General features: G+C 39.4%; 1 protein-coding gene across 1 annotated transcript in view; it reads left to right on the forward strand.

Moving 5' to 3' along the window:
- PTPRN2 (protein tyrosine phosphatase receptor type N2) overlaps positions 1-26,363 on the forward strand; it is a 627,414-nt gene that overhangs the window by 522,806 nt on the left and 78,245 nt on the right. Inside the window, exon 14 of the mRNA XM_056484320.1 lies at positions 19,240-19,434. Within this exon, the coding sequence (XP_056340295.1) occupies positions 19,240-19,434 (195 nt within the window). The remainder of the gene's footprint in view (positions 1-19,239; positions 19,435-26,363) is intronic.

Here is a 26,363-nt window from a genome sequence, read left to right on the forward strand (position 1 = left end):
GAAACTGAATTTGTGATAATTAACAGGACAATCTTCCTACTGACAGCTCTAATTAATAGTATCTGTAATTAAAATCGTGCCCTTCCAGCAGGAAAATTGTTTGAATTTCTTGGAGTGACCTTTTTTGCCATTTCTCCTGGGAATGTAGTGGTTGATATTGATTTTATAATGAGCTCAGTTTGTTTAATAAGAATCTGTAATCCAGACACTAAATGAAATGTGTGCTTCCTTTTTTTTCACAGATTTATATATATTTTTAAATCTTCATGTTTAGATCTGAGAATGACATTTTCTGTTTTAAAAACAACAACAATGCTTTGAGATTGCTGCTCAGTTTTGCAATAGCAAGTGTGTATTAATATTCTTTGTTCCTGACCTCTGGGCCAGTCCTAACCACCTGACTTCTTAAACAGTTCCATTGGGTTTTCAGGGGAACTGTAGCCATGAGTGGGAGGAAAAATGTTTTCCCTTAAAAACAAAGGTTTCTAAGAGCTTGGCTCTCCTCCCATGGAAGTAAATGGGAATTCTGCCATTTATTTCAATGGCATCAGTAGGAAGCTCTAGTACAGGCAGACAAAATGCTCAGGCAGTTTTGATGCTGCTAAGTAGCATTTTATCAAAATGAATCACTGAGCCTGGGTCTGTATATAATAAACTATTCACATGGATTTGAAGAGAAATAGGCTTGAGCCCTATTCACATTGTCAGAATTGCCTTATGCTGACCTGTGTTAAATGTAATGGATATCTGGTGTGATGCATGTTTTGGATAACATCAATTAGGTCTCAGAAAGGCATCTGCTATCTTTTCCTCATCTTTTCTTGATACTTGGAGAGGAATAATGTAACCTGTATTAATATGGGGGAAGGAAAGAAGCAGGCAGCTTTCAAAACTGTTCCTACTTGGTTCTCTTCTGTTATATGATTCCCAAGTAGCCAATCAGTTAACTCGATGGTTTTTTTAAAAATATGAATTATTTCAGGGGCTGCTGCCACTGAAAGGCTATGCTTTAAAGCATGGTACTCCAATGTGTTGCTGCTTACAGCTGACATGACAATTCTGATTTTTTTAATTTTTTTTTGGGGGAGACGGGGGAGGAGGAGAAACTGGTAGGTATAAAAGGGCCTTGTGGCCCAATGTGCTTCAGAGACAACACAGAAATATCACTTTGATTCACATGCTTCTCAAAATGTCAGTGGTTTATATCTTCACATAAACAAGGCTGACCTAATTTTTCAGCATTTAGCAGAAGCATTTTTCATCCTAACCCAGTTCAGCCAGGAGAGTTCATTCAGGGTTTTACTCCTTCCTTACTCATCCTGTGAACTTTGAAGTGCTTTTTCCCATGGCTGGTTTTCGGAGGGGCTTGGGTTTGTTGTTTTTGTTTTGTTTTTTTCCCTTTTCTGGTTTGTGCAGTGAAATGCCATCTTGAGAAGGGGAAAACAGATAAACCATATATTAGCAGGGAAATAGCAGGCTGGCTGCTCAGTCTCCCCCCGTACTGGAGGCGTAGCACTTGTCATGCAACATCACCCTCCCCCAGGCACGAGCACTCCTTACACTTAGCCACTAACACAAGTGTTTCTTGTGTAACTGCGTGGAAAAGGGACCTGTCTTAGGCAGGACAACCAGTACTGTATAAAAGTTGAAGCAGGCAAATTAAATGGCTGCAGTGCTCCTGATAAGCTGCCAAACCTGGTTATTCAGGTGATGGGTAAGGCAAGCAGCTGGCCCTCAAAGTGTTGAGGTAGGGAAACACTATTGAAAGACTAGCTAACAGGAGGAAGGATAGATACACAATTCAACTTCATTTATCCTTGAATCACTAAACAACAAAATTACAGGCTGGTTTAATTAGACAGTAGCTGAGGGGCTTTTCAAAATTAATGGAAATAGTGTGTCTCGTAAAATGTTGCATTTTATACATAAAGGCGGACAGTTTTTGTGTCTCTCACAAAAACATCCCCTGTCCTTTCAAAGCACACGTGTAGTGATTAGATAAGTCAGCGTTAGCATTCAGGGATGACTAAAAAGAGGCTCTTGGTGCCTCTGCGGAGCCCCCGCGCATGCGCGCACCTGCACCCCTGTTTTTAATTGTTGCTGCCGTTGCTTTGATCTTCTTTGAAAAGCAAGTTTAGCATTCTGCAAGCCCACTCTCTGGTCCAGGAGATTAGGGCAGAAGCGTTTTAGGAATTTTCAGCAGACTCTCTTTGATTTATTTCACAACACTGAGCAGATTTTCTTCGTGCACTTTGAAGACTTTAGAACGTAACCCAGAGAAAAACGGGCATTCAGGCATCAGGAGCGGGCAGCAAGCAGGGCCACTAAGTGCACATCTTACTTGTCACTGCTCCCATTAGCGAGCAATTTATTAATGTAATCAGTGTGTGGTAGTGACTGCTACGATTTAGGGATGCTCTGTTTGATTCAGGGTGATGTATTTGTGAGTCCAGCTGAACCCTGGCTTTTGACCCCTGTGTGGGGAACGCTGGGGTGTGCATGTTAAATCATCAGCATATTTTATACTTTGCACTGCAGGACTTTCCTATAAGCATGGTCTTCTGCATCACTGATAATGCTCAGCAAAACCTTGCTCGTAATGGAATTAAAATGCAAAAGTTAAAATGCTCTCTGAAGCTGGCTTCAGCAAGCTTGCATTTTAATATTTTATGTCAATAACATTCTTTTTAATTTTCCTTCATCTCAGCCCAAAGAACTTCCTTTTAAAAGTGAGGAGGAAAAGACCAGTTTACAATGAAGTTCTTTCTTAAACTGCCTGAAGTATTCAAGATTACATGCAGATGGATTACATCATCAGCTGTTTTTAAAACTTGTCCAATTAATTTGATTTGGCAGGCATATAGTTGTAAATTACATGTTAAATTCTACATTATTACATGTATTGTATTATGTATAAATTATATATTCCTTTGTCAAATACAGTCTTATTAATTACCTGATCCTGCTGGATTCAAAGCTCCTACGAACTTCTGTGTGCTCTTGCAGATTTGATCCCGCTGGTATTTTTTATTAGAGGTGTTAAGAACACACTATTTGCAACAATTACAATAAATATTTTGCTGCAAATATTTTAAAAGGCTCCAGCTGGAAGAATCTGCTGGAAACAAACCCTCTATTTAACCATCATAGATGTCTTGTGTGTTTAAATACAGATAACTCATTACCTCTAATATGACTTAATATTTTACACTCTAGACTGAATTTCAAAAGCAAACTTGTTATTATAATATTAGACCTTAATGTTATAGTAATACTGTATATCAACTCCTTAGAAACTGGAATTTTGTGGACTAAGTGAAATGAGGCGGGGGAGAGGGGGAAAGGAAAATTTCATTGTTCTTATTAATCAGGTTCTCAGTAATATTCCAGCTGACATCACCCTTAGTACCAAGGAAAGCTGGTAAACTGGGGACAATCCGTACCGTGAAGTATTACCTTCTGTCTTTATAAAACTCAATTTTCAAGGACCCTCCTACACTTAAGCACAAAAGATATCACTGAGGATGAGGTTATTCAGTACATGAGTATTTAGTGAACATTTCAGAAGGAATACATTTTGTAAGGATTTTGGATAGATGAAAATTTTGCCTTAAGGCAGAATGCTGTGAAGGGCTTGCTTGTGCTCTCTTCTGGGAAAACAAAGGGCATAATGCATTTTTAATCTTTTCTTTTCCTGTGTCCTTATTTAAAAAGGCAAGAAGAGATCATCTCATGACTATGTAAAGCAGCAGGACAAACTGTAATTGTTTGTGATTAAGCATACACAGCGTGGTATATGAATTAGAAGCGTTGTTCTTGTCCATTTAAGTCTGCTTATTGTGTATTATGTGAACAATTTTGTCTCTCTTTGATCAGTATTTTGTCACAGAATAAATTCTCAGGAACCTGCAGATACTTTGTATGTACCGTAGTTACATAAACCACAGTACTTTAAGGTGAGACAATTTTCACAACATACAAAATATGTGTGGCTACACAGAATTCCCAATAGTCACACACAGCAATTCTGGGAGAGGAGAAGTGGGGAGTGTTTCAAGGTGATTAGAAGAAGAGTTTGCCTTATGTTTAAACACTTAATTGAAGTCAGTGGATGACCAAAGCAGAATGAAGCAAAATAGGATGAGTACAAATCTGGATTTAACATTTAGCCAGTTTTTTTATCTGATTAGTGTTCAGAGCTATCCACAATTCCTGTGGTGCAGTGGACTCTGTTTTTCCCTAACCTTGCTTCCTGTGGTAGCCATAAAATTGAGTTAAATGGTAGCAGTGTTCAAAATAGCATTCCAAAATACTGTATGAATTTATAGACCAGCAGAAATTTTTCAAACTTGCTGGGTCAATAAATCAGAATACAAATAAATAGGGGTGTATTTGCTAACAAAGCATTTAAAATCAACTTCGAAATATTGCTTAATGAGAAATACTCACCTTGAGGGCTGGAGCTTGATGGCAGAGATTTCAGAGGGCACTTCTGGGAGTCTTTATTTGAGCTTGTGGTGTGTGTCTCGAGGAGCAGGGCTCTCCTGTCACCTCCTGTCCCTGCTCTGTCCCTCTGTTCCAGCACACACAGGCCATAGGAAAGGGAACCTAATGGGTTTATTACTGATAGCTCTCCTCCAGCCTTTTCATATTCACATGAATAACTTTTGTGAATTACTCAGTGTTGGAGAAATGGACTGGCCCTTACCAGAGAAGGTTTCACCTTCACAGCCCAGACCTGGGCTGCTGTAGCAGTGAGGGTGTATTAACACCTAGGAATAAAATGCTCCTTACATTAGAGCAGGCAGGTGAGAGAAAGGTTGTTTTTTTTTCAGGTGTGGAAGGAAAATGAGCACATATGCAAGGCCTGGAGTGCTTGGATGAGAAGGTGCCATGCAGGTCTACCTTTTCATTAAAACACTATCTTTTTCAAGTACTTGTCCGTTTTTCTGCATAGGACTAGTGCAAAGTGGCAGAGAGAAGGTGATGGTGACCCTCTTCTCTTAGCCAATTTTGTTTATTTTTCAAAAGTGTGGTGTTTGAGCTTGGTGTTAAGTGAAGCAAGGACAAACATGCCCCAAGCATCCCGCAGTATAATTCCTCTGTATCTAGGATGTGAGAAAATGCTAAGTAAAAATAGTAGGAGGCAAAATTAAGTTAGTGACTCATTTTTAATTACTGGGAAATCCAGAGTCCTTACCCAAACAGGCATTTCTTAGAAAAGTGCTGGAGGTGCTCTGGACTTGCAGGCTGCATCTCGCCTGGTAAATTAAACCAGTAAATATTTTAAATGGTTCTGGCACCATTTCAGGTTAGGCCACCCAACTTTCCCCAGTTTCTTAGCAGAGTAAGCACAAACCAAGAAAAAGAAATAAATTCCTTCAACAGGCACTTTCATTAATAATTTGGCTGTTTTTAACCTGGTTTTAGAGGGTGAGAATTCCTGTTGCTTTATCTGCCCTAACTCCCTGTCCTGGACCACCAAGGTCCAGGCTCCTGCTCCTGAGCATTCTGCTCCTGCTTCAGAGCTCCTTTCACCCATCCCTGCAGTGCCACAGGCTGTTTGCCAGCTGAGCATGGGCTGGTTCTGGATAAGTACAATGGATTGTCTCCCCCTGGTAAATTGATTATGTCCCAGTGCCTGTAGGTTATAAAGAAGCCAAAGATAACCACAGCCTTGCCTAATGGGCTGGAGAGTATTTGATTTGCAGTCCCAGGCTGTACATCATCTCAAGTGTCCCGATTTCTTTCTGGAATAACTATACTGTCTTCAATGCCTTTTTTCCCCCCATGTAATGTAGAGGATAATCAGGCCTGTCTTTCCTACACACTTCTACCCTTTTTTCTGTTTTAGGATTTTCCTTTTTCTTTTGCAGCAGCTCTGTTATCATGTTTCAGATTTGACACATTCTTCTATTGTATATTCTCTGAATGCTCAGCAGCTAACACTGCAATCTGGCTTGCTGATCCTTTCATATTCCTCCAGAGTGCTGCACTAGAAGAAAAAAATACATTTTTTAAAGTTTTTTTAACTGGAAAGTTTTGAGGATTTTTTTTCAGGATAAATCTTATGCCAGGACCTCTGAAAGGGACTAGAAATAATTTTGTGCACATAAAGACCTGTGGTATATGATGTTTGTCTGTTCTTGTAGGACATGTTGCCTGCAAGCAGGAACAGGTTGAAGTTTATTCTCTGAAGTCTGTAGGGTATATAAAAGCATTCTTCCTACTGCTTTCTTCCTGATACATCTGTTCCTCCTGCACACCAGTCTGGCAGGGTGGGCAGTGGAAGGGAAGAGGAGCAGGGAAAGCTGTGTTGCTTCCTTCTCCATGCATGCAGGGAGGCTGTGCTGTGCTTGGCCATGTCCAGAGCAGCTCTGTGACCTGCCCAAACATCAACATCTCACCTCCAAGGGTCTTTGTCCCTCCTGCACTGTGTGTTTGTGCTTCACCTTTGGGAAGGGTTTGAGGCTGACCTTGGCTGCTTTGTGGGACAGATGAACAAAAGTGAGTCTCAAATACTTCACTTTGCCTGTAGCCCTGTAGGGGCTCTTGTAGGGATGTTGCCAAGTGGAATATCCAGAGTGGACTGGATAGTTTTGCTTGTTCTGTTGTGTTATAAGCTATAAGTTTGGGTAGAGCAGGCTGGAGCTCTCCTGGGGCTGAGCTGCTCCAGTCTTCTTAAGGGCACGAGTGAGAGGTGTCATCCCAAACAGCCTCGTGAGAGTGTGTAACATGTGAGGGCAGGGAGATCCATGGAAGGCCTGTGTGCTGAGGATGTGATTTGTGTTGGCTGGACAAGAGGCCCAATTTCATTTCTCCCAATTTCATTTCTTTAATTTTTCTCTCAAGAGAAAAAGCTCTAACTCCAGGGCTGGGGCCTTCTGCCCAAGATATTTTCTTTCTCTTGTAATTTCTTGCACAACAGAGATCTAAATTCTTTCCAGCGATTTAAAGAACTGTAAAAGACAATCTGAGTGATTTAATGCACACCAGCAAGCATGACAAAGGACTGAGACAGCTCACCTGACTTCTTTGTTCTGTGTTTTTTTTCCTGTGACATGTTCTAAGCTCTTATAGCATCAGTGTCTGTCCCTGTACTTTAATTCAGAGGGGACATTCCTGCAGCTCTTCCCATTCCACTTCAGGTTCTCAGCTTTCAGTTTTCATCACTTGTATTCTTAGCAAACAACCAAACCAAGACTGAAGAAGGGAGACTGTAAAATGATGTTCCTAGAAGTTAAATCCTTCAGAGAAACAAAATTAATTAGAAGGCGAGAGAGAATAGCTTTTGAATAGGAGAAAATCAAATTCAGTGTAAGTGGCTTATGCAGAGGAAAAAATCCATGAGGTTCTCTAGCTTTGTTGACCAGTTTCTGTACTTTTTGCTGAAGACAAACAAGTGATGTTTTATTGATGGCTGTTTGGGATGACTGCGTTCTGAGCAAGTACATATTTTTGACCAATAGTTTTTTTAAATTTTTACTCTATCATACTGATAAAACCCTGTTTAATTTCAGTATAGTTTTTATTTTTCTGTTTTCCTGTCTAGTTGACATAGTTATAGGCTTCTTGATGAATCCAGCTTTTTCCTTTTACATAGGAGGGCTGTTGTTCTGCAGAACCACATTCTGGCAGCCTCTCAAGAGATCTCAGAAATGGCTGATCTTGCTCTCCAAAGTGAGAACAGCTCAACATTATCCTGATAAAACTCACTTTTGGTATTGGGATGACATGCTTAGCTTGGCTGATTAAAATCACTCTTTTTCCCTCATCAAGTGTTGCCTGACTTGGGGAGCACTGCACCCAATGCAGGTTGGAGAGCTTGTCCTTGGTCACACTGACAGCAGCAGAGGTGCCTGGTTTGAAGTGGGCTGCACTAGAGCCCTAAGGACCAACACACCCATTTTCTGGTGCTGCTGGTCTCAACATCCCCCTGATCTTCAGAAGTGTATTAGGGAGAATATTCACGTGCTGGAGACATACTGATCTTTCCCACTAACTGCTAAGAAAAGAACAAAGGAAAGATGAAAAGGTAAAATTCACTATGTTGGTGCCTTTCTGACAGCGTGGGGAAAAGAAACTTGGATTTTACCTTTTTTCAGCTTCTCAACTGGAGTTCATTCTGGCTTTCTGGGAAAGAAAAATGCCTTGACTGGAGTGAAATGGTGTGATTTGCTGGAAGAGGTTTTGCTGCAGTGGCTCACAGCACAAGGTGCCAGTGGCTGCCTATTTACATCTGATAGAAGGAGAAACGTGATGGAGCTGAATGTATTTTTGGGAGCAAAACACATAAATTTATCTTATATAGGGAAATTATGTCATACATCTCCCTTTGTACTGTGTGGTAACAATGTGCATAGTAACATGGGGATTTGAGCATATAAATTCTGTGTATTGTGACCCCCAAGAACAAAATAAAGAGCTGCAGTTCCTAGTTAACCTCACTGGAAAGCACTGGGATGTGAAGTCAAAACATACATAAGGGTTGCCTAGCAAGCTGTTCCAAATTTCAGCTTCTTTTTGGACGTCTGGGTCAACCCAATTGCTCTGCAGGCATTGTTAACTAAGAGTTTTGTTTGCTTCTTTGAGGGCTTTAGAAGTTAATTAAGTACAAATCAATGCTTGAGGCTTCTGTTAGTGCTGGTCACTCCATCGCCAAAGGGACAAGGCAGAAATGGAGGGAGCAAGGAAAAGGTGACAAGAATGATTAAGGGCATGGAAAATTCATATGAAGAGAGATTGAAAAGACAGATTATTTCTTCTAAAACAGTAACAAGTAACAGTATAGAAAAGAAAATAAAAAGAGATATATAAAATGAGAAACTGAAGAAAGAGTAAAACTTTTATTCTGTCTTTGGCCAAGCACCAGGGCAAAGATTTTTCAGTTATATTATGTACAATAAAAGATTAATAGAAGAAAAGCTATCAGCAGAATACAACTGCAACAAGCAACACTTTCTGCAGAATGTTGTTGATGTATAACTTGTTATCAGGAATCTCAAAAACCAAAAGAGCCACATGAGAAAAAATACTCTGTGATAAAACAGCTAATAATGTTTTAGATGATGCCTGTAGCTTCATGCTCAGGTCTTAAAATAATCCAAATATGAAGTGTGATGATTTAAGAAATGGGCCCACTTTGAACTTTTCCTCCTGTGCTGTTCCCTGGTGCATCTTGCAGACAAACCAGTGCTTGGTGGTGAGGTGCAAGGGAGAGTAGTGACCACCCTGTTCATGTATGGGTTAGGAAAAGAAAATGCAGGAATGTCAGTAATGGCCAGGGAAGTCCTTTTCTTGGAATGCAAGCACACACATTCCCTGCTGCTGCTGCAGGGTATTTAGAGGAGCTGGTGCCACAGGGCAGGTCAGGGACAGTGGAGAGGGCTGCAGCTCTCCTGTGGCCAGGCACTCTCAGGACACAGAGACATGGGAGAGCCCCAGAGAAATTGTGCATTTTTGCTGTTGCTGCTGTCTTGTTCAAAATACGAGGTGTCTCTGACCATCAGTACCCAGTATTAAATCCCTGTTAGTTTGTCCAGTATCTCCTATGACACCAATACATTAAAGTGTAGAAATACTGACCATTTTTTAATCCTCAAAGATTTTTGTGATGTGTGATAGAAAGAAGGTCTGTACTCAGAGACATGAGGAAACTCATACATACTATTTGTCCCCATAGTTTAGTAGAGTTTCCTCTATTATGAAAAATTTGCCTCCTAATAACCTACTGTGACTTAGTAGCAACTTTGTTCTTTATCAAAGAACACTTTAACACTTGTGCACTAAATTTGCATTTGGTCTTCCTAGCAGAGCTGAAAAGGGGTTAAATTTTTTTTTTTTTTTTTCCAGTGGGGAATGGGCAAAAAGCAGTGAGTTTAGTTTTCAAATCAGGAGGGGGTAATGACTGTCATGATAGATGATTTTATTAAAAAACGTTGTCACTGGTGGTCATCTTTGGTAAATACTTCCTTTATCCTTGCATCACCTCTGGTGTGTGGCTGCCTTCTGTGGAGGAAAAAAAAATATATTTGAGGTTTTTAGAAGTTTTTAAGACTTCTTTTCCCATTTCTCTTTTGCCTTTAGAAACTCTGTTACCATGAATGCAGTTACACAAACTTAGGGAGGAGCACTACTAATATTTGGAGTGGGATAAAATAACATTTTTAGACATAAACTAGTGGCTATTTTGTTTCTCTCCAAGCTGGAAGTGCTCACTGAGTCCTGCTGGCTGCTGGGAAATCTTATTTCCAGCAGAAATGATCTCCCATTTTCAGTCCTGCAGGGCAATAAAGTAGTTGACTACACAGCCTTAATGTATAGCTTTCCTGAGAAACTACAGCTGTCTTGGGACTGCATTTTTTGCCTACTTTGGGCCCCAGGCAACTATAAACGCTGGGAGTGAAAAGGGAAACATTTGTGGCAGTTATCTTTAGGAGCCCTGGCATCTGCTGGAAGCTGCTCAGGTTTGGGGTGGGGTTAGACAAAGTCAAAATACCTGATGGATTTACACGTGGTTCTTTCAGGTTAATTCAATTGTTGCTGTGGTTTATCTGTAACTCATACTGTGCTGGGTGCTCTTGCTGTGCTAGTGGTGAATTTTCTGTGCCAATTCATATTAAGAAGCAGCTGTGCCCTCATGAGCATGTACTAGAGTTAGTTAAGATGAACTGAACATGGCAAAGGTGAAATTTGTTTTGCAGTATTTTATTTCTCTGCTTACTCCTTTAAGAAATCTTTCCTCTTCCAGTTTCATACTTCCCATATACTCATATACTTGTGAAATGTTAAGTGCAAGCACAGCTGAAATGTGGGAAATGCAGTTTAGAAACCAGCACTGGTAGAAACCACCTTTTGTTTGTTTGTTTGTTTGTTTGTTTTGGTTTGTTATGTTTTGTTTTGTTTTGTTTTGTTTTATTTTGGTTTTTTGTGGTAGGTAGGTCAATCTAGTGTGACATCACTTCCAGAGCTGCAGTTGTCTGAACTGCAAGGCCAGACATTGTCAGGAACCACCTGAGAAAAAAAATTTTTAAAGGGTGCTTTTACACCAATAGATCTCAGGTGACTTGAGGTACACAGTTTGCAGCTATATCCTATTTGAAACAGACATTGATTTCCTTGGAGTCATCCCATTTAAATTCTTAGGGAAGCCACAATGAGGTCATCATGCAGGGAAGATGCTCTTTCAAATCAGTCTGAAGAATCACCACCTTTCTTTGTGTAGCTCCTGTTTATGAAGACCAGGGTGCTGCAGTCCTGTTTAGTCCAGCATCTGTTTCACAAATCTTTTAGAAATAAAGGCTCTAAACTCTCATACTCATGCAGTCCCATCAGTGATCTTTTGTATTTTTCTATAGGAAAACATTCCCCAGCTGAGTAACTTAAACATGGTCTTCAAATTTCACTGACCCTCTGGAAAGCAGTATTATCCTCAAAGATACCTGTGCTTTCCTGGAATGGATTGCAGGGCAATATTATCATTATTTCAGAGAAATATCATTAAACCTGTGCTGTCATGTCTTCCTTGGCAGTGTGAGCTATGTAGGAGATATCTGCCTCCTTCAGGAGCTTCTGGACTATTCAGATTACTTCATCATTGATGAGAGGTTGCTGAAAGAATGAATTTAAAAATATTTTCTCTAGCTGTATTGCACAGACAGCACCTTTGGTTTTGTGCAAGCACAAAATTTTCATGTCTGCAGGACACCTGGAGATGTGTACGAGACCACAATGGCTTTTTGTTTGATTTAGTAGCATAAGACTGTGCAAAAGTTTGAATTTAGAGAGGGAATAAAACAAATAAATTAAAGAATTTTTTTTTAAAAAAAGGAAAAGTCATTTTCCATTTGAAGTTAGCCATGCTTCCTTTGTTTTCCCATTTTCTGCATGGCCTCGACTTTCTTTGTACACATGAGGAAAGGGGAATCGTTATTAATGAGTCATCACCAGGAAACACACACAATACTAAAGTAATTGAAATCTTAAATTTCACAGGCCACAATGGAAATTGAGGTTTTGTTAGGAGAATGATTCTCAAGCCTGTATTTGGCTGTGATGCTCTCAAAAAGAAGCAGCATCCCTGGGTTTTAGATCATTTAAAAATCAAGCAAAGCAACCTCCTCCTCCCAGCCCCAACATTCAGAGTTACATTCAGATATACAGTGTGGTGTGAGAGGGCAGATAGTGAACTGAACGGGACACATGGATGCTGAAATGACAATCAAAGAAATATATTTTACTTTCTTCTTTTTTCCCTTCCTTTTTATTTCTGTTCCTCCCAGGATCTATCACATACAAGTCTAGATAAAAATGAATTGTCCAGAGTATGGATCTGTAATGATATGTTTGATGCTGTGTCTTTCAAAATATTGCTCTCAAACATTTTTCTAATATATCCCTTTATCCCTTTTCTGAAGGGACACAGATGTGAGAGATGTTGCCTTTTCTGACAAGGATAGAAAATATACATGCAGCTATTCCACATATATAAACAGCTTCTTTATTCCTGAACAAAAACTATGCTAAAATTAAGCTAAAGCTTGAAAGTATGTTTCAATAACTCAAAAATAAATGGTAATAAAACTGTAATTATCCCCAAAGCTACAAATACAGTAAATAAGTTAAAGTTAAATTTATAACACCTGCAAGCTTATCAAGTATGCAAAAGCAAAACAAAGGCAGCCAAATGACTTTAGCTTCACCCTGTAGTAACACTAAGCAAATTTAGTTAGAGAGTAATGGTGTTTATAGTCCTAGATTCATTTGTTAAAAAAAAAAGAGCTTATCTTATTTTTTCACTTTTTAAATCTCATTGTCTTATGACTGCATCCATTGCAGAACAGTGAAATCCAGGCTCTACGAGCAGACCTCAGCTCATCCTGTGGATAATACCTCCTGAAAAGGAGAAGGAGACTACTGTCTCCAATTAAATATATTAAAGCTGGGGGGGGAAGGCATTTTAAAGGTCTTATTCCTTCATACCTAGCATATAGATTATGTATATTCTTTGTCTTCATTATACATTTTATTAAAAGGTGTAGCCTTGAATTACTTAGAATTGTGTCAGCATTTTAATTTGAAATATGTTCGTTTCACATATAAAATTAACACAGTGTTCTTGTGATCATGCCTGCTTAAGCAGATTTGTTTCTTGATTGATAGAATATTAGGCAGGTCAGGTTGGAAGGGCTTGGTGTACACTCAGCTATCACTTTTAATAAACAGCAATTTCTTTGTTTAGTGTCTCTGCATTTTCTTAATAGTTATCCATGGAAAGCTTTATTCTCTCTTATATTTTGCAAATTCTAGAATAATTGTGCCACACTTGTTTCTGGACTTACTCAAGTTATTTCCATTTTAACTTGCTTAACAAAGCATTCTTTAAAGCATGGAAATGTTAGTCCTATTTCCTGGACTTAATTTTTGGTTTTGTGCAGATTTTGGGATCAGTTGCAAAATAGATTTTTGTTAATATATAGTAATGAAATTATATTTCTTTTTCTAAATAAACTGAACAGTTGACATTTCCCTCAGATCCCAGATCTCCTGTTAGTCAGATCTGAGGTGGTTGTGGCTGGGGAAGAAGAGCAGTGTTTTAGATACAAAGCTATTTTTGTTTGCTTTGGACAGAACATTTGTCATGCACCTGGTACCAGCTAGAAGAGAATGATTCATGTGCTGTGATCACTGGCTGGACTTGGAATACCTGAAGGTATTGCTTAGAAAATTTGCATTAATTATTTGCACCTTCCTCTCTGGAGGCACCTTTGGGGTGGAGTGCCTTGTCTTTAGTGACTGCACAGCTGAGGTGAACATTGGCCATGTCTTAACTGGGATGCTCCAGTCAGCTCTCCTGCCTGTAAGGGTCACCCTGAGGTTCTCAAATTCCATTTTTGCAAAAAAAGCAAGGGAAAAGATTAAATATTACCCATTAGTCTCAGTTACATCTGGTTTTAATTCTGTGGTTGCCTATATTCATAATCCTTACTAGGGCATATACATATATTTCTCTCAAAAACCAAACGTTTCAGCAAACTGTGTGGCTTCAATGGATTTTCCAGTTTCCTTAAATGGATTTTCCAGTAGATGACAGATGAGAATTTCTCTGAGTTTTCTTTTGCTGTCTTGCCCTTCTGTGGCAGCAGTGGCTGTGCATCACAAAGGCACGTGGCAGAAGGCACAGCTCCTGTTATGGCTCGTGATGTGCCATAGCACTTCTGCTGATGAGCACTCACATCTGCAAAGCAGCCTGGCCAGGTATCTGTGAGCCCCATTTCTGAACAGGCTTGATGCCTCCTTGTTTGAGAGGAGAGTTTCTTAGCTCTTCAGGTTCAGAGACCCACCTAACAAAACATGGTGGCAGAACTGGCTCTCAGTTTTTTCCAGGAGGTGCAGCAAGTCTCTTAATGCCCTTCTTTAAATGTGGATAAGCTACATTCATGCTACAGTGGTTCATTCACACGTGGAGTGTATGGATTCAAAAACCTATTTGTTGTACCTGGCACTTCATGCTTCTCCCTGTCTCTGTGTGGACAGCCAAGTATTAGAGGCATTTTAGAATCTCATTGTGCAGAGGATTGAGGGTTTCCAAGAATACTGTTTATGGTGTGTTTAAGGGTATCAATTGTGTGTCAAATAAAAAACTCGCTGCAGATGATCATGGTGCAGTACTTTGAACTCATTTAACTCAACATTATTTACAGAATATTTATCTTGGTTATGGCAGTTTTTGTCATACAGTGATATTACTTCTCCATTATATACTGCATGTGACCACCATATAAGTTTGATAATAAATGTTGGGAAATAAAAAACAGAGTAAGTGCCTCAGTATGATAGCAATTCCCATGTGATGGGAAATAATGTCATAAACTTCAAATTACCTTTTAAATAAATGTTTATGTCCAACCCATCCATTAGATCATAGCCTGAAGGTCAGGAGGATCGTTTCTTCATCTTTCACTGTATGCATTATGGTTGCTTTTTTAGGTGTAAATGATGTTTTTAAATGAAGAATGGCACTTGAACTATACACAAACAATGGCTGGACATTACTGAGTCGCAGCATGGCAGAAATAGCCTCAGCCACTCTGCTAAATATAGAAATGCAGCAGTAAATTGAATTCATTCTTAGAAAATATTTTTAATGGCTGAGACAATACAGAAGTACAGTTCATGTCATTCTCACAGTATGAAGCTTTGATATTTTAGTCAAGTTTGAATTGTAGTTCAAACTGGTAAATGGCTGATTTTCAAAATGGTTGTGAGAGTATAGATTTTGGAGAGGAAAGCAGAGCATACCTGAGCATTCAGAGAAGTGCACAGGTAACAGATATTGTATTTATGGGAGTCTGAACCACCTAGGGCTTTGTGCATTTGTGAAGAGATGCCAGTTCATGAAGTGCCATGGGATGGTGTGAAGCACCCCACACTCTGAGACCCCACTATTCCCAATGCCTTTTGTGGAAAGGAACACTGTTGACCCATCTCAAGGCCAGATTCCACATAAAGACATTTCTCTGCTTTAAGCTGAACATCCCTTGTCTGTATGTCCTGGAGGAACCCATATGGCTCCCCAAAACACCCCATGCATCAAAACTTCTATATGTGGTGGTCTTGAACATGTTATCCCTGCAGTGCCAGGCTAGAAGCCCAAGTGGGAGCTGGGATGGTTGGGCTAACAGAGAGGTGGCTTTGGAGAAGCAGCAGCTGTAGCTGTCCTGAGCTGGCTGATTTTGGGTGGGGATGGGGCAGGTTCCTCAGCCAGGGCTGCGCTGGCTGGGAAAGGGGGAAGGAAGAGCTGTCGAGGGCTGTTAGACTGATCTGGAAATAAATTCAAACCAAAAACTTCTGCTTACAGGCAGGGGAAAACCCATTGTCATGGAGATTTAAAACTCCAATCAAGAAATTCAGGGGTGTTTTTTCTTCGGCTATGATTTGACCTTCCTGTTTACATTACACATTTTTACAGCAGAGTGCTGTGACGTGGTTGCTTTGTTTGAGATATTTGACAGTTACAGCAGTTCTGGGAATAATTGTTTTGGTTCTATATATGTCAGCAAAGAAATATGTTAATATTTGAGATCAGGTACATTTTTTTAAACATATTTAAATTTCTTATGTTTCCCAACATCACCTTCTTCCATGAGGACCATGAACCTGTTAAACTTAATTTTAAAACAATATTTCTTAGTAACATATTAAATACTTCATGTCCAAAAAGGTCTTTTTGGTTAGAAGTAAATCTATTCCAGAACAGGTAATCTATAATATTGTTTCTTTGTCATTATAATTCCTGTAAAAATGGTACATTAATTTCTTAGAGATCACTTGATCTCAATTCTTTTTTGTTAGCAGAGGTCTATAATCCTTTCCACAGCAACCACTTGTAAAAGCAGAGGATTATGACTTGAGGCAGGATATGAACAGCAGGAACAGATCAACTTAAAAACAAAGATCCTGTTTGAGTACAAATGCTATTATTAGCATAGAGTTGGGGTGAGTCAAGTGGCAGGATGTCTATTAGAATATAATAAATTCATATCAAAGCCACATGGCATGCTAGCCAGAAGACACATCCTCCTAGCAGTTATGTATAGGCCTCTTATTTTTATACCTTTACTTATTATACTTTTGCTTAGTCCAATAAACCATTCCCCCTGGGAATGGCTGATATCTAAACATCTGAGCAGCTTTTTTGGTTTTCTGTAGATTTATTTTTCTGTCTAAAAAGTTTCCACTCTGTTATACCTTTCCCAAAATCTGCTAAAATCAGGGATTTGAAATTACACTACTACAAGGTCATTCTGAGGTTAGTAATAGTCATTGTGGACTATTGCTCTCTTTTCTTATGAAGTGTGTGATACTCCAGAGAAAAGGAGAAAAAGAGGTTTTTTTCTTTCTATATTTAAAAATAAGAGATACAATGACATATTTTCCTTTATTAAAAAGACTTATGTTTAATACTGATAGTTCGACTGACCTATGTAACACAAATATCTGTGACTCAATTCAATGTATTTTTGAAGTTTAATTTATTTTTCTAATATTTTTCATGTTAAGGTTACCTTCCTACAAAGGTACCAAGTGACAGAATACATACTACTCAAGTGTGGTAGTATGTTTTTACTTTTGGTAAAAATTAGAAAAACTCTTTCATGACCTAGACAAAATTAATAAATATACAAATGCAGTGATAGAATCAGGTAGCAGTTTCACTCGGGATAGTCTTCTGTATAGTTATTTTAACAACTGACACCACGTACAAGGAGTAATCTCTGCTTCCCAAGCTTCTGTTGACTGTATTTTTGTCATAGACAGTGAAATATATTCAGTTAATAAATGATATGAATTTAATCTCCGTATCTTAATTTGTACATGCATACATACATGTGTATGTGTGTATATATATATATACTGTATTATTAATTATTATTTATTATTATTAATTATTAATAGTAAAAGTCTCTAAGGGCAAGTAAGACAGAGCATCTCTAATGACAAGTAAGACAGAAGTTTTGATAGAAAAGAATATTTGAAGGGGTCTTTAGTCATTGTCATGTGGTGACAAGAGGAGACTCAATACAATGGTGTCAGGGAGTTTGTTTGAATGCTTGCTGCTGCATGGATTAGAATCCCCCTTCAGTGTCCTAAAGTTTGCCCCAAACATAGTCTTAAGTTATATTTCAAACTCCTGTCTGAAAAGAAAATTTTATTGCAGTTGATAAATAATGGTTTTCAGATCATCCTACTGATGGCACTTGGGCTGCAACTAAATTATCAATGAATAAGAAAAAACAGAAGCCATTCAAGTGGTATGATTTTTTCAGCCTGTATTATTTTGTTAGCCTGAGGTAAGAGATTGTGCTCTTAGTATTGGTTTGTGCAGAATGAGTAATCTGAGACAAATGTGTACCCACACCATGTGCAATATGGCCACATCCTGTGTGCCATGCAGCCAAGAACCTCTCATGGACAACAGTCATGTTAAAAAAGCTATTATTTTATTACAATGTCTGTGATCTCACCACCACAGCTGATTCTAACAGCAGTACAACTTAACAGTGTAACTGTGGGTCTGCTCATCCTGTTAGAATCAGAATTTTATACTATCAGGAGTCGGTTTTACCATCAGGATTTTCTCTTACCTAACCAGAATTCTGTATATTTGCACGAATTCTATGCACGAGAGCAACTGAAAATATGTATTCCCAGTGCTATCTATTTTGGTGTTTCAACATGACTTGCATTAGTGTGTGTGATAGCTTGAATTTTCTTTCTTCGCCAAAGCTGCTTAAACAATACAATGACAGATTTCTGCTTTTATTCTTCGTTAATGTCATTCTTCATCCTCTCTGCCCCACATCAGGGAGGAAGTGTTGCGAGTTTGCTATTTTAATGAAGAGAAATGAGGCATCTATCAACTAGGATTTACACTGGAGAGCACATCAATTCAGTTGCCTTGAGCTTGCTGAGTTTGCATATCCAGGGCCAAGCAGTGCTCTCAATTACTCCCGTGCAACCCCATTAACTTCAGGAGGTTGTGTGTTTCAAAAGTGGCTTTGCAGAACGTGGGGCGATATTAGGGGGAGGAAAAAAACATCTGTTAGAGCTCCAAAATGTGATTTTTGGTTATCTCTATGAAGATGTGCGTGCAGTCATAATTGCACTTTTGAAAGGTTAGGGTGGTCATCATGTGTCACTATTGAGCTAGGAGTGGCGAGTAACAGCAACACACTTCTTCTTGAGTGAAAGAAGCACTTTATTGAAAATCAACCCATATTTATAGGATGGTTTGTGAATCTCAGACAGGACAGCAGTTCATTGGGTAATAGGAGAAAACATCCCATGTCATGTACATCACACACTGTCTCACTGGTCAGCACCAGGTGCTAATCTATGTTATTAATTCCTTTCTATTTGTAAGAAAGCTATCATCCTGGGAAAGAATCCTGGCCAGAGCTGGAAAAGTCTCACAGCCTGGGAGAGAATCTAAGCTAGAGCTAAAACAGCTCAGATCCTGGCTAAAATTTTCCTAGGCCTCCAGCAGTGTCCACAGTCATATAGTTATTTTCATCAAGCATCCCTTTGTAGATATGCTTAGCAGAACAGCCAGCCACCCAAAAATTACTGCAGTGAGGGCGAAAGCACTTCCAGCCCTGGACACATGTCGTAAATCGTGTCTTTAGTAGACTCTGTCCTGCCATTGCTCTCAGCGCGGGCTGTGCTGTGTCTCTGCAGGAGCTATGCCGCCAGCGCATGGCGGTGAAGGCCCCTGAGCGGCCGGAGCCGCCGCCCTCGTCGCGGATCAGCAGCGTGTCGTCGCAGCTGAGCGATGGGCCGGCGCCCAGCCCCTCGGGCCGCAGCAGCACCTCGTCCTGGTGCGAGGAGCCCGTCCAGCCCAACATGGACATCTCCACCGGTCACATGATCCTGGTAAGGCGCCGGTGACGCTGAGCAAAGCCGCTGTCTCAACGAGTCCATGGTCTGCGTCGTGTGCACCAGCCAAACTCTGTGTAGCTGGTTTTCTCCATATTTTCCTGCCTAGTTGTTTTTCTCCATATTTTGCTGTTTCTTTACGCGCTGTTTTTCTGTATATTTCTTAGTTTAGACCAATGTTTATAACAAGTGCGTGAAATGAGCCATTTTCAGGTATTTTTCTACAACTTGTTGAAAGCCTTCAAGGCCACTAAAACATAAATTGTGCTAAATCGAGAGAAGAAGAGCTGAAAAACAAAATACAGAGATTAGAAGCTCCAAGATAAAGGTGGGCAGTGAAGTTCTAGACAGCCACCAGTCATCATACCCGAAGGGCTCGTGCAAGGCCCGTGAACAGCATAAAACACCAATCAAAAAATGTATGATTGTGTGGACAGTAGTCTTAGAATATGTAATTAAGGCTAAAAAGTAAACAATAAATCAACCTCTGCATAATCATATTAGTTTGCTGTCCAGAAGTCCTGTTTCTCCTGCAGGCACCACAAGGTGCCTGCTCAGCTTTTGTGAAGAGATAGCTTTTAAAGATGTCTTTTCACAGGTGGAAAATATTCCTGAGCTTCATTGGCAATCTTAACAATGTGTAATTAAAACTAAAGGCATTTTTATTTCCATTTCTTTTTCATTATATCTTTGTTTTTCTCCTCTTGGGAACATTCTTGAACATATGACTTGTTTGCATGCTTGCTTTTAAGAAAAAAAGCCCTGTGTTGTCCTCTTGTCCTATTAATTTATGTTTACCTCAGCTTAGACTGAACAAAGCTGCCAAATTTCTGATCAGCTCACTGCTTTTTCTCATGTGTCTCCAATGTGTGGAAGTATCTGAGCAGAGAAGACAACAGAAGATTAGTGATATGGAGCAATTTGCTTCTGACACCCTTAGAAAAGAAAAAGGATCTGAATTTTAAACCTTGTCTGGATTTTCAGTTTTTTGTCCTTTGATGAATTTCTTCCAAGCTGGATTTCTCATGATTGAAATGATCCAAATATATTCTATTGATGGAATCTATGTTGGAAATCTTGGGTTACTTCCAAGCACAGCTTGAAACCAGTATCAGTGTAGAAGATGGACACATGTAGAGTTTTCTGTGTGTGAGAGTCAGAGTCCAGTGGTTGGGACTGGTGGAGCTTGTTTCTGTCCTGCTGGGAGAGCTGTAGAGTAACCCTCCTTTTTTTGTGCCTTATTTTCATCTTTCTTTAAATATTTACTATCTCTCTAGAGTGCACTGACATTAGCTGAGTAGAAGTTAGGTGGTGGTGAAGAACTTGACCAAAAGTTGTGTTCTTTTGCTTTGTATATTTGACTTCTGCTTTATATATTTTCTTCTGCTTTATGTCATACTTTTGGGTCATAATTTTTAAACCTCTTTCTTTTTCTGGACTTATATTTTAAAGTGCTATCTTCTGAGGTATTTTTCAATTTCTTACAAACCCATCTCACATATGGAGAATGGAATGAAGGCAGGCAAAACCCAAAAGCCTAATTTGACCTCAGCCAAGTTACTGACCTCCTCTGCCTTGATCGAGTCAGCTGTAAAACTGAGCATAAGCAGGGTGGGATTTTAAACCAGATGCTTCCTCAGAGTATATGATCCTGAGTAAATGCATGACTGCCATCCCCCTCCAAAAAGTAATTAATTAATTATTATGTTAATATCTGATAGAAAAGTGTGGTTTGGAAGGGTTGTTCCCATGACAGAAAACCATTTCTTACAGTTTTGACTGTTCCACTTTTGCCCGACCATAATTAAAATTCACTTGATTTCCTTTTATAGTTGAGTAAAGTACTTGGGGTCTGGGGTGGGGGGAGGATGGGGAACCCTAGACATTTCCATTTGCCCAACCTCAAAATAAGTACAAATTTTGAGGCAAGGTTCAAAAAGTTTTGAGGCAATATATTTGTATGGAAATAAGAGCAAAATTTCCTGTGTAGATGTAAATAAGCATTTAACATTTGCAAACAGTTTCAACTACTTCAAATTGAGCAAAATTGTTTTCAGTGATATTATTGGGAAACATAAAATGATCATCTCCAAACCATGCTTAAAGGAGAGAAAGTTGCATATGGGAAACAATTATTCTGGCTCTGTAAATTTCTGCAAGATTGCAAGAAAGAATTTTATTCATATGGCAATAAATAAACTTTAAAAATAGTCAGATTGGTCAGGATCACTGTTCCGGTGTTCAGTGTCCATAATTCAGTCAATTATGTTTAACCCTGGATGAACTCATACATGTGTTAACTATCTAACAGCAGATGTTATATCTTAGATGGTGAGGGTTCAAAGAAGGGTAAAGAAATGCTGTAGGGTCTTGAGAGTGCAAGCCACACAGAGAGAGTAAAAACAGTTAATTTGTTAAGTCTAACCTGAACAAACAAAAATCAGTGATTCAGGGGAGTCTGTCTATGTGCTGTGGCATACAGGATGGGGGAAAATTGTTCTTAATGGACTCAGATGATACAGTTAGGAAGAAAATATTTGTTAGCATAGAAAGGATGCATTTAGCTTTGCTGTCAGGGCAAGCCTAATAGGAGGGTCAGGCAGGCAGTGGGATGTTTACTTAAAGAAGCAGTTAAACCATAAATACAAGATTTGCCAAAGGCAAAGCTGGGTTAGGTTTACATGGAAGGATCAGCATCTCTCAGCTACAGCTCAGAAGCAGATGATTTGGCTTGATCAGAAACGCTCATGTTTTGTGTCACTGTGGGTCACAGTGAAACCAGAGAGCTGACCCAGTTTGTGTTCTGCTCGAAAATAAATGCACGTTGCTGTAATACCTTGTTTACTTGAATTTCTCTCCTTCTGGGGATGCTGTGGCTTGTTGGACCTCAGCAACAGAAGCAGCCAGAGGTGAACTCTTCCTCCCTTTGCCTTGCAGATGCAAGTGGAGGAGAGTGAGGAGACACTTTGCAACTTTTGTACCATTCAGTACAAGACATTTTTCAGTTCTTCTCATTTCCCTCTGCCACAATCATCTTACCTTTTAAATTTTGTAGATATTTTCTTTGAAAAATATGCCCAAAAAAGCAATGAGAAATATTAGCAAGGGGCCCAGTAAGAATGGCAAATACCCTCTGCTTTGCAGGGTAAATGCACTTACAGATCTGTAAATGTGTGTTTGAGCTCCACAATGTGCAGTGAAGGGGTGGTTACCTGAGCTAAGGCTCCTCAGTCCTTATTGCTATATGTGCCAGGATCTCACTAGGCAAAATAAAACAATGGATTACTGTTTAAAGTGGCAACAGGAAATAATTTATTTTGAATCATAAACAGAAAAAAACTTTAATGGAAATAGCTTAGAAGTGTGTGACTACTGAATGATTCCATGTAATCTTATTCAGAGGTAGCATTGGTCAGAAATATTTCTGTAAAGCTGTTTAATTTGCTGGAAAATGCTATCAGTCATACCTTCAGTTATATCTAAGTCACCTCAGCTTAGGGTTTGCTGGAACTTGGCCACAGGTACTGTCTTTTTGGAGGACTTTCCACTTGTTAGTTCCATTGTTTATAGTGCTCGAGGTGTGCAGAAACCAGGAATCTTCCAAGCCCTGTGGCTGTGGGTCAGAATCCTCACTTAGACTAAAACCAGCCTTCAAAGGGAAAAAATCCTGCATTTCTGCCACTCTCCTGTGCAGCAAAGGCAATGGCTCTGCACTGGCAGCACCATGAGCTGGTGTGAGCTCTTGGCAGGAGGAAGCAGGGAGGGCTCAGGAGGCCCAGAAGGACAGTGATAACAACATTCAGAGCTTTTTTTTTTTTCCTTTTCACTGTCTTTTTCATCACATTTCTAACAGGAGGGTGGCGCATATGGCACATTTTGATTCTGTCTTTCTAAAAAATCCCAGCACTTTGGAAAGTGTAATTAGAGGAGCATGTTTAATGCAGTCATGTTTGTGGCACTGACTGGCTGCTTTCAGCATGAGCAACAACTCAGGATGTGTGCCCTCATTTTGGTCACCACTGGGTCTGCAAGAAAACATCATTCAGAAGGTCACAACAAGGGAAAGAATAGGAACTTAGATTTCTGCCCACTTTATTCTCATGTGTGTCTATATTGCAGCTGACAAGAGAAGTTCTAATAAAGGGCAACAATTCTGTTTGCAATCCAGCAAGAAAACCAGAGGAGGTTTAAAAGTGATCAGGAGAGATTTAGTCTCCCTAACTTGGGCTCCTATATTTTAGGCACTTAATGAAGTGTTGGTGTTGACTTGAGCCCATAAATCCCCCCCTCTGGTTGATGAAGTGAGTGGGTAGCTATGAAGTCTCCAGGGAATTAGGCAGAGTGGATTTCTCTTGAGATGCCCCTTTGTGCCTGCACAATCCAGTTGATGTTTGCAGCTTACACGAAGGAATCTCTTTTGTTTGTGCTGTAGCACAAGTTCAGCACCAAGGTGGATTGGATCCTACACCTGCTTCATGTATTTCCATGCTTTTTTGGTTAAAATAATTATCTTTTATGAGGTCTTACATGAAGAACAGTACTGCAAGAAGGGAACATAAGCTTTTGATGATAACATTAGGAGGTTGTTATCTGAATACCATATAAGAGAGGGAATTTGCAGAAGCAGAAGTGATTTTCCGTGTTTTGCAGCATTTTCTGTGTTTTGCAGGTTTTTTCCTTGTAAAGACAGATGTGCAAAATTTGGAGCATTATACATAAATTAGAATTTCAGAATGTGGATTTACAAAAGGTCTTTTTCAGTACTTTTTGTAAGCTGAAGTCTGAGGAGCCTTCTCCCAGAGGGGATGAAACTGCTTTATGTATTGGAAATAATAATAATATGTGATTGCCTGTGATGATGTACTTTTCAGAAGGAGAAGAAAGTTTCATACTTGAGCTGAATGGGGTGATGGGAACAGATGAACTAGAGACTGAAAGCTATGGCTTTTTATCTAAGAGATATGTCTGCTTAATCCCCTTGTCTTTAACGATATGCCTGTAAAACCAGAAGGACATTCACCACAGAGAAGTGAAGGATGGCCTCATATGAGAACTTTCTGTCAAAGTCCTGGGACAGGCTGTGTCCCAGAATGTGACACAACCTTAGCTGGGGACATGGGGTGGGCGCCTGGTCTGCTAGAACAGGCAAACCCCAGGTGCTGAATTCTGCATCCACTTCAGTTTTGGTGCTGAATCACTGGCAGGATTGCTGTAGGACTGGGAAGGGTAACAAGGAGGGAATGGTTTCCAAGATTGAACCTAGGGGATTTTGATAATATTGGTATCCTGTATTCTCTGAATAGTAACTTTTTTTTGGTAGTTTCTTTACAATTTCCCCCTCACTCTCATTTTTTGAAGTGAATTCTTTTTTAAATGAGCTCTATGGGATAGCAGCTATAGATTTTATTAAATTGAATATGGAAGAGTGTAGAACTGAGTGACTGAAGACTCATTGCAACAAGAAAAGGTATTTGTTAGATCCTGTACTACATCTTGCTGAAATGCCTTCATTTTATCCCTAAAGCTGCAATAAAACTGGGAGCAAAAGGCATCTAAACACACTTCTCTTAATGAAGAGAGAAGCTTCAGCATGTAAGGACGAATAGCACTGAGCTAGAAGCAGGTGTACTTTCCACCTTGACCTTAATCCATATACACACTAAACATCTCCTGAGCAAAGCAGCAGGCAGGGCATGAGTGCAGTGCAGTGCCTGGGGACACAGATGCTGCAGAGGTGATTAATGCTGGCAGGGACAAAGGTGAGGAGTGCAGGTATGGAAAACAAGGGCTTTGTCACAATCATTTGTTTGGTTATAAAGTGGGTTCTAATATTTCTTTTCCTTTTCCACCATCTCCTTCTCCCAGCATTAATACCTCTTCATGCATCTCAAGAATATAAATACTCTGTTTAAAAAAAGCTTGCAACTGAGAAAATGAAAAAAAAAATCCTCCCTCACATGGGAAGGGAAAAAAGTCGGTGGCAAAGTTTAGCTAAAAGCATAAACTCTTTACACATGTGCTAAGTGGATCTAAATCCCAAGTTATCTTTCAGCTGTGCCAGGACAAATAGTTGTAGAAGTCTCACAAAATTAAGTCCCAAGAAAGCTTTGGCCCTGAGGGCCATTTCATCATGAGCAGTTGGACAGGAGGACTCACAAGGGAAAGGGCTGTTGTGGATTGAATTACTCAGTGTCAGGATAGCCAATATCCCAAAAAGACATAAACACTGCAGATGGGAAAATCTGTACCCATCTCTCCCTGAGTTGTCATGCTTTTAGGGACAAGCAGAGCTGGCTGCCTTCTGAAAGATCTTCTGCTGATGAAATAGCATTTATCCCTTCATTTTACATATTTTTTTTTCTCTCCCTAAATGTTTAAGTTGTTTTGAAACATTTGCCTGTGTTTGTTTAAAGCTGGGATTTGAGATACAGGAGCAAAGAAAAGCTGTAAAGAAAAGTGAAAAAAAATCTCGTGGCATATGGAAACAGCTCTACTAATAGAGCCATAAATCTAATAAATGGATGTATGTACTACATAGATTACATCAATAAAACTCAGAAAAAATATTCATGAACACATTACCCTTTGATTCTTCCATTTTTATTTGTTTCATAATAAGTTGCCCCCCATTTTCTATATTAATTTTGTTGAATGGGCTTTAGGAAATAATGACAATTGCAGAGTCAGTATTAAACTGAAAAAAACATTCCTCTTGAAGATGGTATGACATTGATTTCAAAATCTTTTTTTCCCTATATTCTTCCATGCCAGTTGTTTTCCCCTAATGTATTCATGATTAGAAATAACTCACCAAATTTCTGTGACTACATCTTGCTCTGTCATTCGACTGTAAAGTGTTTATTCCAGCTTTGTTTAAGCTGCTTTGGTTGAACACTTTCATCCAACTTACATCATTCCCTAAGGCT

This window comes from Oenanthe melanoleuca, chromosome 2 (genome assembly GCF_029582105.1).
Source record: "Oenanthe melanoleuca isolate GR-GAL-2019-014 chromosome 2, OMel1.0, whole genome shotgun sequence".
Classification (NCBI taxonomy): domain Eukaryota; kingdom Metazoa; phylum Chordata; class Aves; order Passeriformes; family Muscicapidae; genus Oenanthe; species Oenanthe melanoleuca.